The following is a 14,095-nucleotide window of genomic DNA, read 5'->3' as shown; positions in this document are numbered from 1 at the left end:
CAGTTTATTTAAAACATGTTTTTCATTAAGAAATAAAATGTTTCATTCTGCGTTTTATTTTTTATTTTTTAGGATATATTTTAAACTTTAATTTTTGACATTTTATTTATTTTCAGAATAACGGGCATGGCAGAGAATGGCAGCACTGTAGTGTTAGGTTATTTGCCTGTCTTGCGCGAGTAGCTCAGAATGTGTTTTATTTTTAGTGAAAGTCACGCATCGCAGACGAAGTGAGAAAGTGAAATTTAGGCTTAGCACTTTAACTTATTGATGTTACACACGGTACTTTCCCTGTGCGTTCACATAATTAGAGGAAATCGGTGGATTAAATTTTTTTTTTTTTTTGAATTTTTAATTTCTGCAATAAAGCCAACTTGTTTCTAAAAGTAACAAAATTCAATTCTCTTCTAGTGTAACCGACCTAGACTTTGTGGCCGCTAGTGAGTGCCTAAAATAACTCGAATGTTGTTTTTGTGGGAACAACGACCATGAGTCAACGTGCAAAACAACAACATTCGACAACTGATTGCATTTGGGAAATCGGAACGGAAGGAGAATAGCTCATTTTAGAATTTGTGAACAATTAGTAAATTTGTAGGCATAAATATATAATAACATGGTTAGAAATCGGTCTCTTCAAAATAGCATCCGGATAAATGCACATAAAGAAAGAGGTACAACACACGTGTCAAATATGGCAAGTGACTTTTCTTTCACTTTACATTAAAATTACGAATTATTATTTTGATATTCATTTATATTTTGTTAATTTTACATAAAGATTAAAATAATTTGAAATTTATTTAATGAATTGTTTGTTTTGAGTAAAATATATCTTCAAAATCGATTCCTACATTTTTGTTTGTGTGATATGCAATTGTTGAATAATAGGGTGGCTACATTTTTTTTTTTTTTTTTTTTCATTTATGGAGGTATTTTCTATTTGAATTCTAGTGTATAATTTGTACTTCATTTAGAGATGTCGTGGGTTCTATAAAGATTTTTACGTAAAAAAAATATTAAAATTATGATTTTGGTTAAACGGTACAGAATTTTATGCTTAAATACAAGAGATAGTGAAGAGATTTAAAACTGTTGCGTCTTTTTATGAATCGATCGACGTGTTCAATATATTTTGGCTCTCCAAAAAAATGTCAGCTGTGTCCACTGAAAAATGTTTCAATAATTTTTCATCGTATGTTTCCCCCATGTAATTCTCTAGCCCCATTTACTATTTTTTTTTTTTTTTTTTTGTTCTTCAGGAAAACGAATTAATATTTTAGCTTGTGTATATGGCAACAGTGAAATTAGGCGTAACTGGGATCTTAATTATATGACTCAGAGAGGGCAATTTCCCTCAGTCCAAAGTCCAACCGAAGTTCGAATCCCGTCAAAGGTGCGATGAATTTTTATGGGTCTTTCCTCAACATGGCTGAGTTAGTTGGTCCCAGGAAAAGATAGCATGGTTCCTCAAACGGAAACGTGTCTTCGTCCAGCAAAGAACACATCGACCACAGAATATACGCAATTTACAGACGTATTTTATACATATTAGGTACTATTGTCTAAGTTGCTAATTAGCCTAAAACTCTACAACAACAACAACCAACCGACAGGAGATTAGGTCCTAGGAACATGAGAGTGAATTCAGACTATTGTGATGACTTATCCAACCACAAGATCTTAATCCGTTCGAACACCTGTGGGATGAGGTGGAACGAGCTCTTCAGAGTAGAGATCCGCGATCATTCAATATGTAACACCTGTGGGAAGCAATTGTCAACATGCATCGGTATAGCTGTGGCACGCTTTCGACAGATCATTGAGTCCATGCCACAAAAAATCCAAGCTGTTCTGAAAGTTAAAGGGGACTGCTTTCTGTTATATACCTTTAACTAATGAAGTGGCCACTCAATGTGAATGTATAAGTATTTTTTACGATTAAGGATGTAATCAGGTCGTGTTACGAGGGAAGCGACCAAAACCAGGCGCTAGCTCTCGGGGTCGGGGGGGGGAAGGTTGTAAAATGAATAGTATTAATAGGATCTTTTCATTTGGGCGCAGCAAAATTGAATATAGTATTTATTGGACTTTTTTCATGTAGCGTACAAGGGTGACATTTTTTGCTTGCATCCTGACGCTAAGAAATCTTGCTCAGAGCGAGAGCAAATTTTCATGATCATTTTACGTAAATAGAAAAGATGAGATCAAAATATTGTAATTTATTAATTGTACAATTTCTCATACGAAAAATAAGAGAAACAATGAAGTGTGTAATTATGTTTCTAAATTATATGTTTTTCTCGATGTAAAACTGTAATTTGAAAGAGATATATCATTCTACCCTTGCACAAAACCAACTCGGCCACGGTATGACAAAAGACAATATTTTGGGCTGTAGCTATATAAAATTTTTCTCGCGAAGGCTGGAAGTCAAATTTTTATTTTTCATAAACATTATTTTCTGTATCTTAAGTTTACATTAAATACAGAGAATTTAATACTATAGTATTAAGGGGTATTTCAAACGCAGTAGTTGAAATCAAATTAAAATTCATACTCTTAAGTTCCGTTCAATTCGGATCATGGAGAGACTTTCTGAAGATCGAGTACTCGGCTACGGATCCTGAACTTATGTTCAACTCAGAGGCGTATACCATTATCCACAGTTATAAGTTGCTAATGTTTTTTTAAGTTATAAACTCGCCGGAATAGATGAATCTGCCGTAGATTTAAAAATCCGTGATACCGCAGTTACAGCTGTTTTAAAGCTTACTGGCTTCTCATCCTTCCGCGGGTGGTCTCTATTAGTTAACGTATGCCGAATCAAGAATAATGTATTTTTTTAAGTGTATAGTCAAGCGATGCATAAAAGCAAAACTTCCACTAAAAGGATAACCTTAATGTTTACGAGTACTCGTAAGCGTACAGCGCCAAGTATACACTATCAGTCTTGACTAAGAGCAGAAAGTCTTTCCAGGATCGAAATGGAAAGAAGTAAGGCTCCCCCCCCCCCGAATTATTTCTGATTTTTCAGCCCGCACCACATGTCAATTGGCCCATTACACATACAGATATGGCTCACGTCTGGGAAACCTTAAAAAGACTTTCCGGTCGTTTTATCGTAGTTAAAACAAAGAACGTACACTGCCCTACCATTAATATACGGAAACAACCTCCGTTGATAGTTGGTCAGACACGACTTGGTCAGACTTGACCAAGCTCCTTGGTCAGACACGACTATGAATATGCTAGTAGGCCTACGAGAAGACAGTAGTACGATTGTGAATGCAAGATGCAGCGATCGACGAAGTTAACAGACTTAGGACGGAACGACAATAGGGGGTGCCACCTAAGCAGTCAGTCGTGACATTGCAACGGTACTGAAGATCCCTAGGCGAACAATTGCGGATGTGAAATGCAAATGGAGGTGGAATGGTGCCGGATAAGTCTGGCTTTCACCCAGCCCCTCAGTGAGGAGATTAGGACACATGTCGGCACGAGTATACTGCACAGGATGCTGTATAATGTATGCTCCCATGGTCGTGCAGCCGTTTACAATACCACTAATCACCCAAAATTATGCCAGACGCCATCTAACTTGGTGTAAGGTCCGCCGTTCTTGGACCATAAACCAATGGAGAACTGTGTTTTAAATTGACGTGCCACGTAGTGTGGAAGGGTGATTTAAAATCCGGGCATTTGCCATACTCAGGCACAACCGCCAGACTGGTCTACGAGTCTGACGTTCGTGCCTGAGTGTGGCGAATGTCCGAAGAAAGCTACCCTGGACTGTACCATCCCGACAATGAAGTCTGGCAGATGCAGCATGATGGCATGGGGCTGTGTTTCATGGTTTGGCCTGAGACCATTGGTTGTTTTGGACAAAATCATGAATGCTGAAGTCTCTAGACTTGCTGGACAATAATGCATTACCTGCGTTGTGACAGCACTCAAGGAAAACATAAGACGGTTTCCGAAAAGAAAGGTAACACATTTTTTTTTCTTAATAACGGTGAAAGGGAATGAGATGAAACGCGGCGGACAGATAGCTCCGTTAATAACGTTCAAAAAGACCGCCAGTGCAGTGTTGCGCTGTCGCCTCACAGCAGATTCCAGTTGCAAAATAGCGACTGCTGTGCGAGTGTGGTCCAAAACAATTGTTCTTGAAGTTATTCGCTTTTTGCAAGAAAAAAGGTCTTCACCAAGTGACATTCACCGTGAACTGGTTGCTGTGTATGGCGAAAAGGTGATGACAAAGAAGCAAGTGTGTTTTCGATGCAATGAATTTAAAGCAGGCCGTGTTGACATTGAAGATCGACATCGGGCGGGCAGGCCTTCATCGAGCAAGACAGAAGATAACATTTCGCGCATTAAGGGCATCGTTCTTGAAAACAGGCGAGTGAAACTGCGTGAAATTGCACAAATAATAAACGTGAGTAAGTCGACTGTTCACGATGTCCTTAGCTTTCGAAAGGTGTGCTGCCGCTGCGACTCTTGTAAGAGGAGGACAAAGCAAAACTCATGGGAATGTGTCTGGAGAGCCTGTTTTTTTTTTTTTTTTTTTTTATGAGAACCCCAAACACGAAAGGTATCAAAACCTATAGTACTTAGTACCGTGCATGGGTTGAAGGAGAAGTATGGGGAGAGGGGAGGGGGATGCCGGAAACTTTGCTCTAGAGACTAAACATGGGTTTCACCTGTTGCGATACAGCGACGAAAGAGAGGATTTTCTCGCTCGCATAGTCACAGCAGACGGAACGTGGGTTCATCACTTTACCCCGGAGAGCAAACAAAACTCCATGACCTGGAAACATCCACAATCTCCTGTTGGCAAAAAATTCCAAACTGTTCCCAGTGTCCGAAAAGTTATGGCCACAGTGATCTGGTATCGTCAAGGCGTTCTGTTGGTGGATTTCTTGCCGAAGAGAGGAACAATCAATGCACAGCTTTACTGTGCAAAGTTGGAAAAACTGAAAGCCAACATTCGATGCAACCGACCAGGACTTCTGACAAGCGGCGTGATTTTTTTGCACGACAACGCAACTCCACACACTGCCCACATCACTCGTGAGTGGTTATGCCATAATCATTGGGAAACTCTATCACATCCCCATTACAGCCCAGACGTAGCGCCTTCAGACTTCCATTTGTTCGGCCCTCTGAAAAAAACACCTTTCAGGAAAGCATTTCACCATGGATGTGAAGTTCATTAGGTGGTGCGATGTTGGTAACTGCGTGTGGGCACGGACTTCTTCAGTACTGGTATTGATAAACTGATCTGTCGTTGGGACAAGTGCATCAATAAAACTGAGGACTTTGTGGAGAAGTAGTGCATGTTCACTTATTTCTTGGTGGGTAATTTCAACTTCGTATTATTAAACGTCATCGAGAGAAAAAATGTGTTACCTTACTTTTCGGAAACTCCTCGTACCTTGTATCGGAAGACAATGCTTCATATCATGCTGCTTGCGTTGTGACGGACCTGGTTTCAGAAACATGAGCGTCGAAAAGTTGAAGCCCAGAGCCCTGACTTCAATCCTACAAAGAACCTTTGGGATGAATTGCATCGTCGGGTGCGTGTGAGGAGAGACTGCTCAAAAAATAGAGCTGAACTTGTTGCTGTTTTGAAGGCCAAATGGGCAAAAATATCGGAGGACATTTACAAGAATCTAGTGTAGAGGATTCCTAGACCAGTAGGAACGGAAACTAGAGGCTCTCATAAAGACCAAAGATTTCAGCACACTATTAATTTTCCTGTAAATAAAGGTTATTTGTGGATATGCTGGCGTCTGGATATGGTAGGAGAGTGTGGATCAGCATGTAGCCGTACAGCAGCCAAATTTTCTGTAGGCGTCCACCAAATTATAGTTACTGGTCCATAGAAAAGTCTATAAATGTTTATAAACAAAATTATGAAAAGTAGGCTACTAGAATCCACAATAAAGTCAAAAGAATTCCGGTTACCAGAAATTGCTAGACGTATAAGAGCATAAGTCGCAGATTTAATTAATTACAAACATATAAGCTAAATAGCGAGCGAAGATGTTTATGAAACAGGCCATCGATACAGTAGCTGGTCTCCACTTCAGTATATTTTGGCGCTGGACCCAAGGGAGGCCCAGCTTTCACTAGTGTCTCCCTGACTACGGCCTTGTAAAAATTCCTCCCATCTTTTACGGTGTAGGACAAGAGCCGACATGTAGTTTTAGATATGGCTAAAAAAACATAAGATAAGCTTTCTTATTAGCTGTAAGTTAAATCGGTTTTATTATTAAAATATTTTAACCATCATAAAATAAACAGATACTGTATATGCACAGCGCACGTTGGTGATGTGCAATGATTTTCCAATTCTATGGTTTTGGGATCATATGACGAATTTTTCGGATAATCGACGTTTCGCCTTGTAATACACTGGTGTGCAAAACTTAAAGATCAACACTATTTCTAAAGTTTACAACCGCAAAATATTTATTTAAGATACTCTTTACTGATGAGAGTAGATTCAGTTTCAGCAGCGATTCTGGACGTCAGCTAATCTGGCAAGAGGTTGGCACATGGTATCACCCCGCAAACATCACTGAAAGGGATCGATATGGCGGTCGTGGTGTTCTCGTCTGGGAAGGCGTTATCCTCAATGGACGTACACAACTACAGATACTGGAAGGCGGTACTGTAACCGGTGCACGCTACTGTACTGAGGTAATCCTTCCCCATGTGGGTCTGTTCCGAGGTCCCATTGGCTCCGAGTTCGTGTTTATGGATGATAACGCCACACCCCCATCGCACTGCAGCTGTGATATGCTTTTTGAAAGTGAGTACCTTGTTCGTATGGATTAGCCTGCCCGTTCCATCGATCTAAATCCCATCGAACACATATGGGACGCTCTGGGGAGACGCCTAGCGGCACGTCCACACCCACCAGAAAATGTTCACCAGCTGAAGATGGCGCTGATAGAGAAATGGACGATGTTACCGCAAGAACTTATCAACAACATGTTCTAAGTATGGACAGGGGGTGCAAACCTGCATTGACATTAGGGGTGGCCATATCTCCTACTGAGGACCACCTCTTCCCTTTGTTCCATCTTTGGCAGTAATGCATCTGTATTATGGCAGCCAGTGCTATGTTGCCATTTTTGAATAAAGTCCCTCTGTACCGTTTTGTTTCCGTTGTTGTGTCGGTGTTGTTTCCTTCATCATTTCTGTACCTGACGAGGTTCCTTTGGTATGCTTTCCCCATATGCAGGCCACTCCTATGAGAAGCTACAGGTGAAAACCTGACTGATCCTTAAATTTTACACCAGTGTATGATAATGGGCTATTTATATGATACATTATATGTGAGAATTGCAGTTATGTATGGCTGAAGAATAAAATAGATAAAACTAAATAAATAAGGAAAATATAAATTGATGGAAATAGATTAAAATATCAGCACTAGAATTTGCTTGTAAAGTATACTAATTATGATACATTTTATCAACGATTGCGATTGCAGTGACATTCCCATCTGGTCATCACCAGATGACTTCCTTTTCCCTCCTGACCTAATTGTTTCGGATAAGAATATTTTTATTCCGAAAAAAAAAAAATAATATAATAAATAAGCTGATACGAAAAATTTTACATTTCAATAAAAAAATATACTAAAAATGTTATCATGGTAGTGTCATTCTCATTGGACAGCTAGGGACTGGTGTGGCTACTGAAGTATGAAAACATCTTTCTGAAGTTATTGACGGATTGTTACTAGTTAAACCACCGGAACTTGTTTAGAATTAATTATAAAGGGTATTATAATACGTTCCAGTTAAGATATCACCATCGCAGATCGCTCACCGGAAATGGAATAATTGGCTATACTAAAACAGCTTACATTCAATTTACATAAGATAATTAAAATTGCCCTTGCGAAGCTAAATAAACATAAAAACAATTCGGTACGGTTTAGGTCCAATAGTCGCATATTCAATTCCGGTAGCGGTATTTCTTGTATGGCCGACCGGGCTAGCCGAGTGGGTAAAGTACCTACCCGGCAACCCAAAGGTCGCGGGTTCGATTCCCGCCTCGGGCTTGGATCAAAGTACTGCAAAAACCTTGGGAGGTGCAATATGGCCACAGAAGCCGATGCGCCAACAACTACCAAATCAAAAAAAAAAAAAAAAAAAAAAAAAAAAATTTCTTGTATGACATACTGCTTAATTAAATGAAGAATTGGTTGTACCTAGAAGGGTCAGACGATCAGCATGAGAGGAGGTCTGGCATAAGTTTACTTTTGCAGGTTCCTTCAATTTTTCGGATTTCGAATGATTATAGAATACATTCAGCAGAGGTAATAATATTTTAGCATCAGCATTACTAGTGGTACATATTCAAGAAAGCAAGCTTATACAGTATTGGCCAAAAAAATCCCATTTCATCTATCCATTCCCTCCAATAGTTTGTACAGTTCTTTCCTGAATTTATTTACGCTATCAACTTCCACAACAAGAAATGGAAGTTTGTTCCTGCAATCAACCACCCGCTGGCTAAAGGGAAACTTCCGTACATCTATTCTGCAACCATCCTTCCTCAATATGAATTTGTTCACCCTCTTGCGTGTGTATTCTGAATAAGAGGAAGAATCCCATCAGCACTGAGCTTGCTCAATCCATTTAAAGCTTTAAACACCTCATTCAGATCACCTCGCAGGTGCCCAGTTTCTAGATGCTACAATTTGAAAAACTGAAACATTTCTTGGTAAGATAACTCCTTTGTTGCACTCACTAATCTCGTTGCCCTTCTCTGTACCCATTCCAGTAGCTGTATAGCCTTCCTAAAATGAGGCCTCCAGACCTGTATGCAGTAATCATGATGTGGCATGACTATTGTCTTATGCAATGGGATAATCACTTCTTTTTTTCCGATAGAAAAATTTCTGCATATCATTGACAAAAACCCATCAGCTTGCCTCGCAGACTGTCTCCACTCCCTTGGGTAGCACAGTTGGTAGAATCGCCGTCTTCCCCACACCGGGTGGAAAAGACCTGAGTTTGAATCCTCCCGTCGATGATGATAGGAATTTTTGTGGGCTTCTTTTACAACATGGCTGAGTTAGTTGGTCTCAGGCGAGGGTAGCATGGTTTTTGCTCCCGGAAACTCGTTTTTTTTTTTTTTGTTTTTTTTTTTTTTGTACAGCAACATACTTAAACAAATAAATTAATGTGCGCAGTGCTTTTCATTTTAACCGTGTTAGCAAATAGTAATAATACATGATTTATAAAAAAAAAAAAAAAAAAACTGATAAAAAAGCGCGAATGGAGAGCATTCCGTTTCTTCGTATCCACCACATTGCTCATTCATTCCTTCAACCAGCGCACGGCAACATACAGTATATAGTACTGTATATGGATAACCTATGTGATTGTGTATGAGGAAATAAATAATAATGGCGGAAATCAGTTGATTCGATTTTAGTGAATTTGGAAACATTTGATAAATATAACTTAGTTTGCATAAATTATACATAGTTTGAATAAATTCAAGGAAGAAGTAGACAAACTGTTGGGGAGATGAATAGGCGAAATGGAATTTTATTTTTATTTATTTTTGGTTGATGCTTTATAAGCTTGCTTTCGTGCTTCATTTTGTCACTATTCATACTAACACTAAATTGACCTAACAGAGCGAAATCTAAAATTTCATGTAACCCCCTTCCCTCATCTTGAGCCGAGTTATTACATGTGAATGGCCGGACAAAGAAACGATAATTGTCTGATTTCTATTGGTTTTATTTTAATGAAATTTGAAATTTCTACAAATTGTTTGGAAGACAAATATAAAATTTCATGAAACTCCGTACACTGGGAGTCGAGTTGTTATATGCGGACGGACATTACGAAGACAATAGGTGCATCGTGCATATATGCTAACGCGCCGAAAAAAGCGAATTTATAAGAAACAAATTAAAATTTTTTTTTATAAAATATAAAAATATCTTATGATAAACTTATATATTTTTTTTTATTTCTTATATATAATCAAAAATTTATTATTCATTCCACGGTGTCGGATGTTATGCATACTGTAAATGTGCCTGTTAATCTAAAGTTCATCAGCCATTTTAATATTCAGTTCTATTCAGATCCTCACTTTCTTTATCGACCCATTTGTGGCGTGTCCTTAGTTTGTATTTTTAATGGTTGGTGTTTTTTTTTTTTTTTAAACATGACATTTGAAGGAATATAGAGATTACAAGTGTTATACTGTATATGTGATCTTATAAATCTTTATTAATACATGGACAATGATCATACGGTATAATTTTAAAACTTGGAGCTAATCTAAGTAGTGTTTTAAATGTATACTTACAGTGAGAAACAGATGAATATTTCAACTTTAGACTTGTTCAACTGTTGCTAATAGAGTCTTACATTCTTTGTTCTTTGGAACTGATGAAGATAGAATTTTCTCATTCATGTTAAATACTGTGATTGTAGGTATTGAACAGACTTTCTCAACATTTTACAGTTTGTGTGAAATATTTGGCTAGACCTTAAGTCTTTTGACGGTAAACAATTAGGATCGATATCTAGTTTAGGTACACTGGGAATTCGATCGATGGTTATCTGCCCACATGCCTTCGTCGGTAGGGCAATTGGCATAATCACTTTCTCCCCTCCGGGTAGAAAAGACCTGGTTTGAATCTCGTCAATGACAGTAGAAATTTGTCTGGATTTTTTTTTTTTTTTTGACAACATAGCTGAGTTACTCGATCTCAAGGGCAAGGGTAGCAGGATTTTCCCCTCCAGGAAACTTGGGTTTTTCATCCAGCAAACAGCAAATCGGCCACAAAACACACGCAGTTTACAGACATAATATATACGGGGCAATATTGTCTAAGTCGATGAGCCTAAAACTTTACAGCAACAACAATCTGGCCACCTATTTTGTCTATTGTGTTGTTACAAAATTCAAAGTTTCTTTCTTAGAGACACTCAATCATTTTGACTTGCGAATCTAGGCGGGTTCTACAGTGCTCCTGTGTGATAGTATATTGTGTTCGCCACTTGTCTCTTGTTTGGAAAGGTTCTAATCTTGTAAGGCACTAAGGTATTGTTAAAGGTCTGTTCGATAAGTGTAATTATCTGGCCTCAGACGAAGAGAATAATTTTTACCGATGAGTTATTCCAGTTTTTTAAATTGCACTATGAGTTATTCCAGATTTTCAGCTCGCAGAATTTGAATGGTCAATGACACCTCTTCGTACAGACGTAATACCAGTTTCACACGAAGAACTTTTTTTTTTTTTTGGTGAGAAGGGTGCACGTACGTCCAACATTGGTAGCTTTTACAAGCATCAATACGTAACAGTGCAATTATATAATATAAAAGAAAATGTTCTTGGGTAGAATTTATCCCACTTTTAACTCCAATGTGTTGTGCCTATACATAATACAAAATAAAGTTCATCTAGAACAGGGGTGGGCAACTTTTTTCGTCAGCGGGCCGAATGAAATTTTCGCATCATGGTGCGGGCCGGAATAGATTGAACGATTTAATAAAAAAAATCAGAACCTAAAAAATGTTATATTACTTGAATTACCAAATTATTAATGTATTTTTAAAAAAAGTAAATACAATATTTAAATTTGTCAGAGCTCTATCTGTTTTGACAAAATTTTCAAAGTATTTTGTTGCTTACGCAAACCACATTTTAAATTTTCTGCTTCAATTTTCATTTGTTCCGGTGAAAATAGCTTATATTTTACGAAATGTTTTTTTTTGAAAAATGCCTTTTTAGATTATATTCTTTAAAAACGGAAATAGTTTCGTTACAAACCAAACAAACAGCTTTATCGTCTATATTTGCAATTAAATATCTGAATGTCCAATTATCATTGAAAATGCGGCATTGGGCATCAATTTTTCTTTTTTTTTTAATTGGCTCATTTTATGGGCTATAAATTATATTAAATTAAAAATTGTAATAATTAGAAAAGGCATAAAACATAAAATATCTCGCACCAATATTATTTTTTTTCAATAAGAAGTCAAACCCAAAGGAACTTCGTTCGATCGATGCTACAATAATAATTAGGAAATAACTCTTTGACGCTGCGTAGAATCACTTGGTTACTGTTGTACTGGCCGCGATTCCCGATTGAACCGAATTAAGCCGAACGTTTACGGCCAGTGTAGTCAGGTATGGATTTTCTGTATTTATGCATTTACCGAGGGGGCCGGATTCAACATCGTCGCGAGCCGGATGTGGCCCGCGGGCCGGCTGTTGCCCACCCCTGATCTAGAACCATATGAACTGGTACACTATGATCGAATCCTTGCATTTAACACAGTAATGTTCACTGTTCTTTCAGACACTATAGGGAAAGAAGTCTTGGTTATAATTTTATGGAGGTGGAAAAGATTTTTTTTTTTATGGCCAGTTAGTCTGTCTCTAAGTTTTCATGGTTTTTCCCTCTCCGAAAAAAACTGTTTTCATCCAGCAAATTATGAAAACGAAGCAAAGAATGTTTTCTTACTTCAGTTGGGATTGTTTACAGTGGATGTGGATCCTGGTGAATCCACAATAAACGAAAGGTAATCCGTTCCTTTTTTTTTTTTTTAATAAATGAAACTTGGATAAGCTTTTTCTTGCTGGTAACACACTTGAGAGGAGTGCTTTTAATCACATCGATAGAAGAGTGATTTCTTAACTTTGTTTTGAAACTTTATGGTAACTTCAAATTCTGATAGCTTCAAAATCAAATACTGTATATGCGAATTTGCTGTTGAAGAAGTGAGAGTTTGCCTGATCTGATAGTTATATAGGTTGAGCTTGAAGTATCCGAATTTGTTGACATTGTAATTTTTTTGAACATCTGTTCCAGCCAAACAGAACTATGAGAGGATGTATCAAATTGAGTTAGTCAATTATAAATTCAGAAATCTCTTGCAAATTTTAAAGAAGTATTCGAAAATTAGGCAACACCTATATTAATAATGATGTTAATACTGTAATTCGATAACAAAGCATCGGTGCTGATTTTTCAAATCAGGGTAATATAGGTAAAATTTACGAAATTACTTCACTGACATCAGTTGAATGAATTCGTAGCACGAATAAGACCAAGTTACCAAGTTCGGTTTGTGATTATCTTTAGAAGAAACAACTAGTCAAAAGTGGAAGCAGGTGCTCGAGTACCAATCAGTGACCTAGTAGTTGGCGTGACCTACAAACGCCATTTTCTATGCAAAAGACTTGAGTCACTGAATATAAATAAAATCAATAAATAAATTTTCTGTTTATACTCCGGGACGACCAAACGGTCAGAAGAGTTTATAAGTTGTCATAGCCACAGCACTGACGAATTTATCACTAGATTTAAAAATTATACATAATGCGGTTGACCACATGCGGTTACAGATATGACAATTCTAAGTTAATCGAGATATGAACGTCATAAAATACAAGAACTTCTTTTATCCCAAAACTTTTCTTATAAATAAATCTAAAGGGATAAATGAAACAGTGGCGCAGCTATTTTTTTATTAGTTGGCTGTAATCTATCGTTTTATTTTTTGACCTACTCAAACTTAAAATTAATATTTGAAAGTAATTGTAATTTAAACATAATCATATACAATATTATAAGTAAAAATAGTAATGTTCTTACCTCATACATGGGGGAACTTGGCATGTTGGCAGCTAGGGAAAATGTAGCTGCCTAATGCCGCGACTGTATCTGAAGAGATTCAATACAGTGGATAACAGCCAAGGGATTAAATGGTACAGAGATATGTTTGACTGGCTTTTAATAGCCTACAGTGGTTTCTTGGTGTGTTTTTCATTCGACTGATCACCTCCCGCCTTGAAGCAGCCCAATTATCTGTGCATGCCCACTAAATTCCCACTATGGAGAGATCTCTATTTCTCACTGTATTTAAGCTACGCTTCAGTAATTTGCAACCGGTTCTGGCATTAAAAAGATCAGTTTCTCTTCTTCACCTCTCTCTCTCTCTCTCTCTCTCTCTCTCCTTTACTGGAAATGTTCCTAATAGTAAAACTTCCTACATTTGTTACTACAAAGAAAGGATATCTTTTCTCTTT

At 37.6% G+C, this 14,095-nt stretch overlaps 1 protein-coding gene across 1 annotated transcript in view; it reads left to right on the top strand.

The window, feature by feature from the left end:
- Positions 1-605: 605 nt before the first annotated feature.
- LOC150083526 (phosphatidate cytidylyltransferase, photoreceptor-specific-like) overlaps positions 606-14,095 on the top strand; it is a 169,801-nt gene continuing 156,311 nt past the window's right edge. Inside the window, exon 1 of the mRNA XM_090377335.1 lies at positions 606-697. Within this exon, the coding sequence (XP_090233461.1) occupies positions 617-697 (81 nt within the window). The 5' untranslated portion in view covers positions 606-616. The remainder of the gene's footprint in view (positions 698-14,095) is intronic.

This window comes from Mastigoproctus giganteus, chromosome 7 (genome assembly GCF_048544385.1).
Source record: "Mastigoproctus giganteus isolate SK-2022 chromosome 7, ASM4854438v1, whole genome shotgun sequence".
NCBI classification, from domain to species: domain Eukaryota; kingdom Metazoa; phylum Arthropoda; class Arachnida; order Uropygi; family Thelyphonidae; genus Mastigoproctus; species Mastigoproctus giganteus.
Note: the sequence above shows the minus strand (reverse complement) of the source record. Positions and strands in the feature narration are given on the sequence as shown.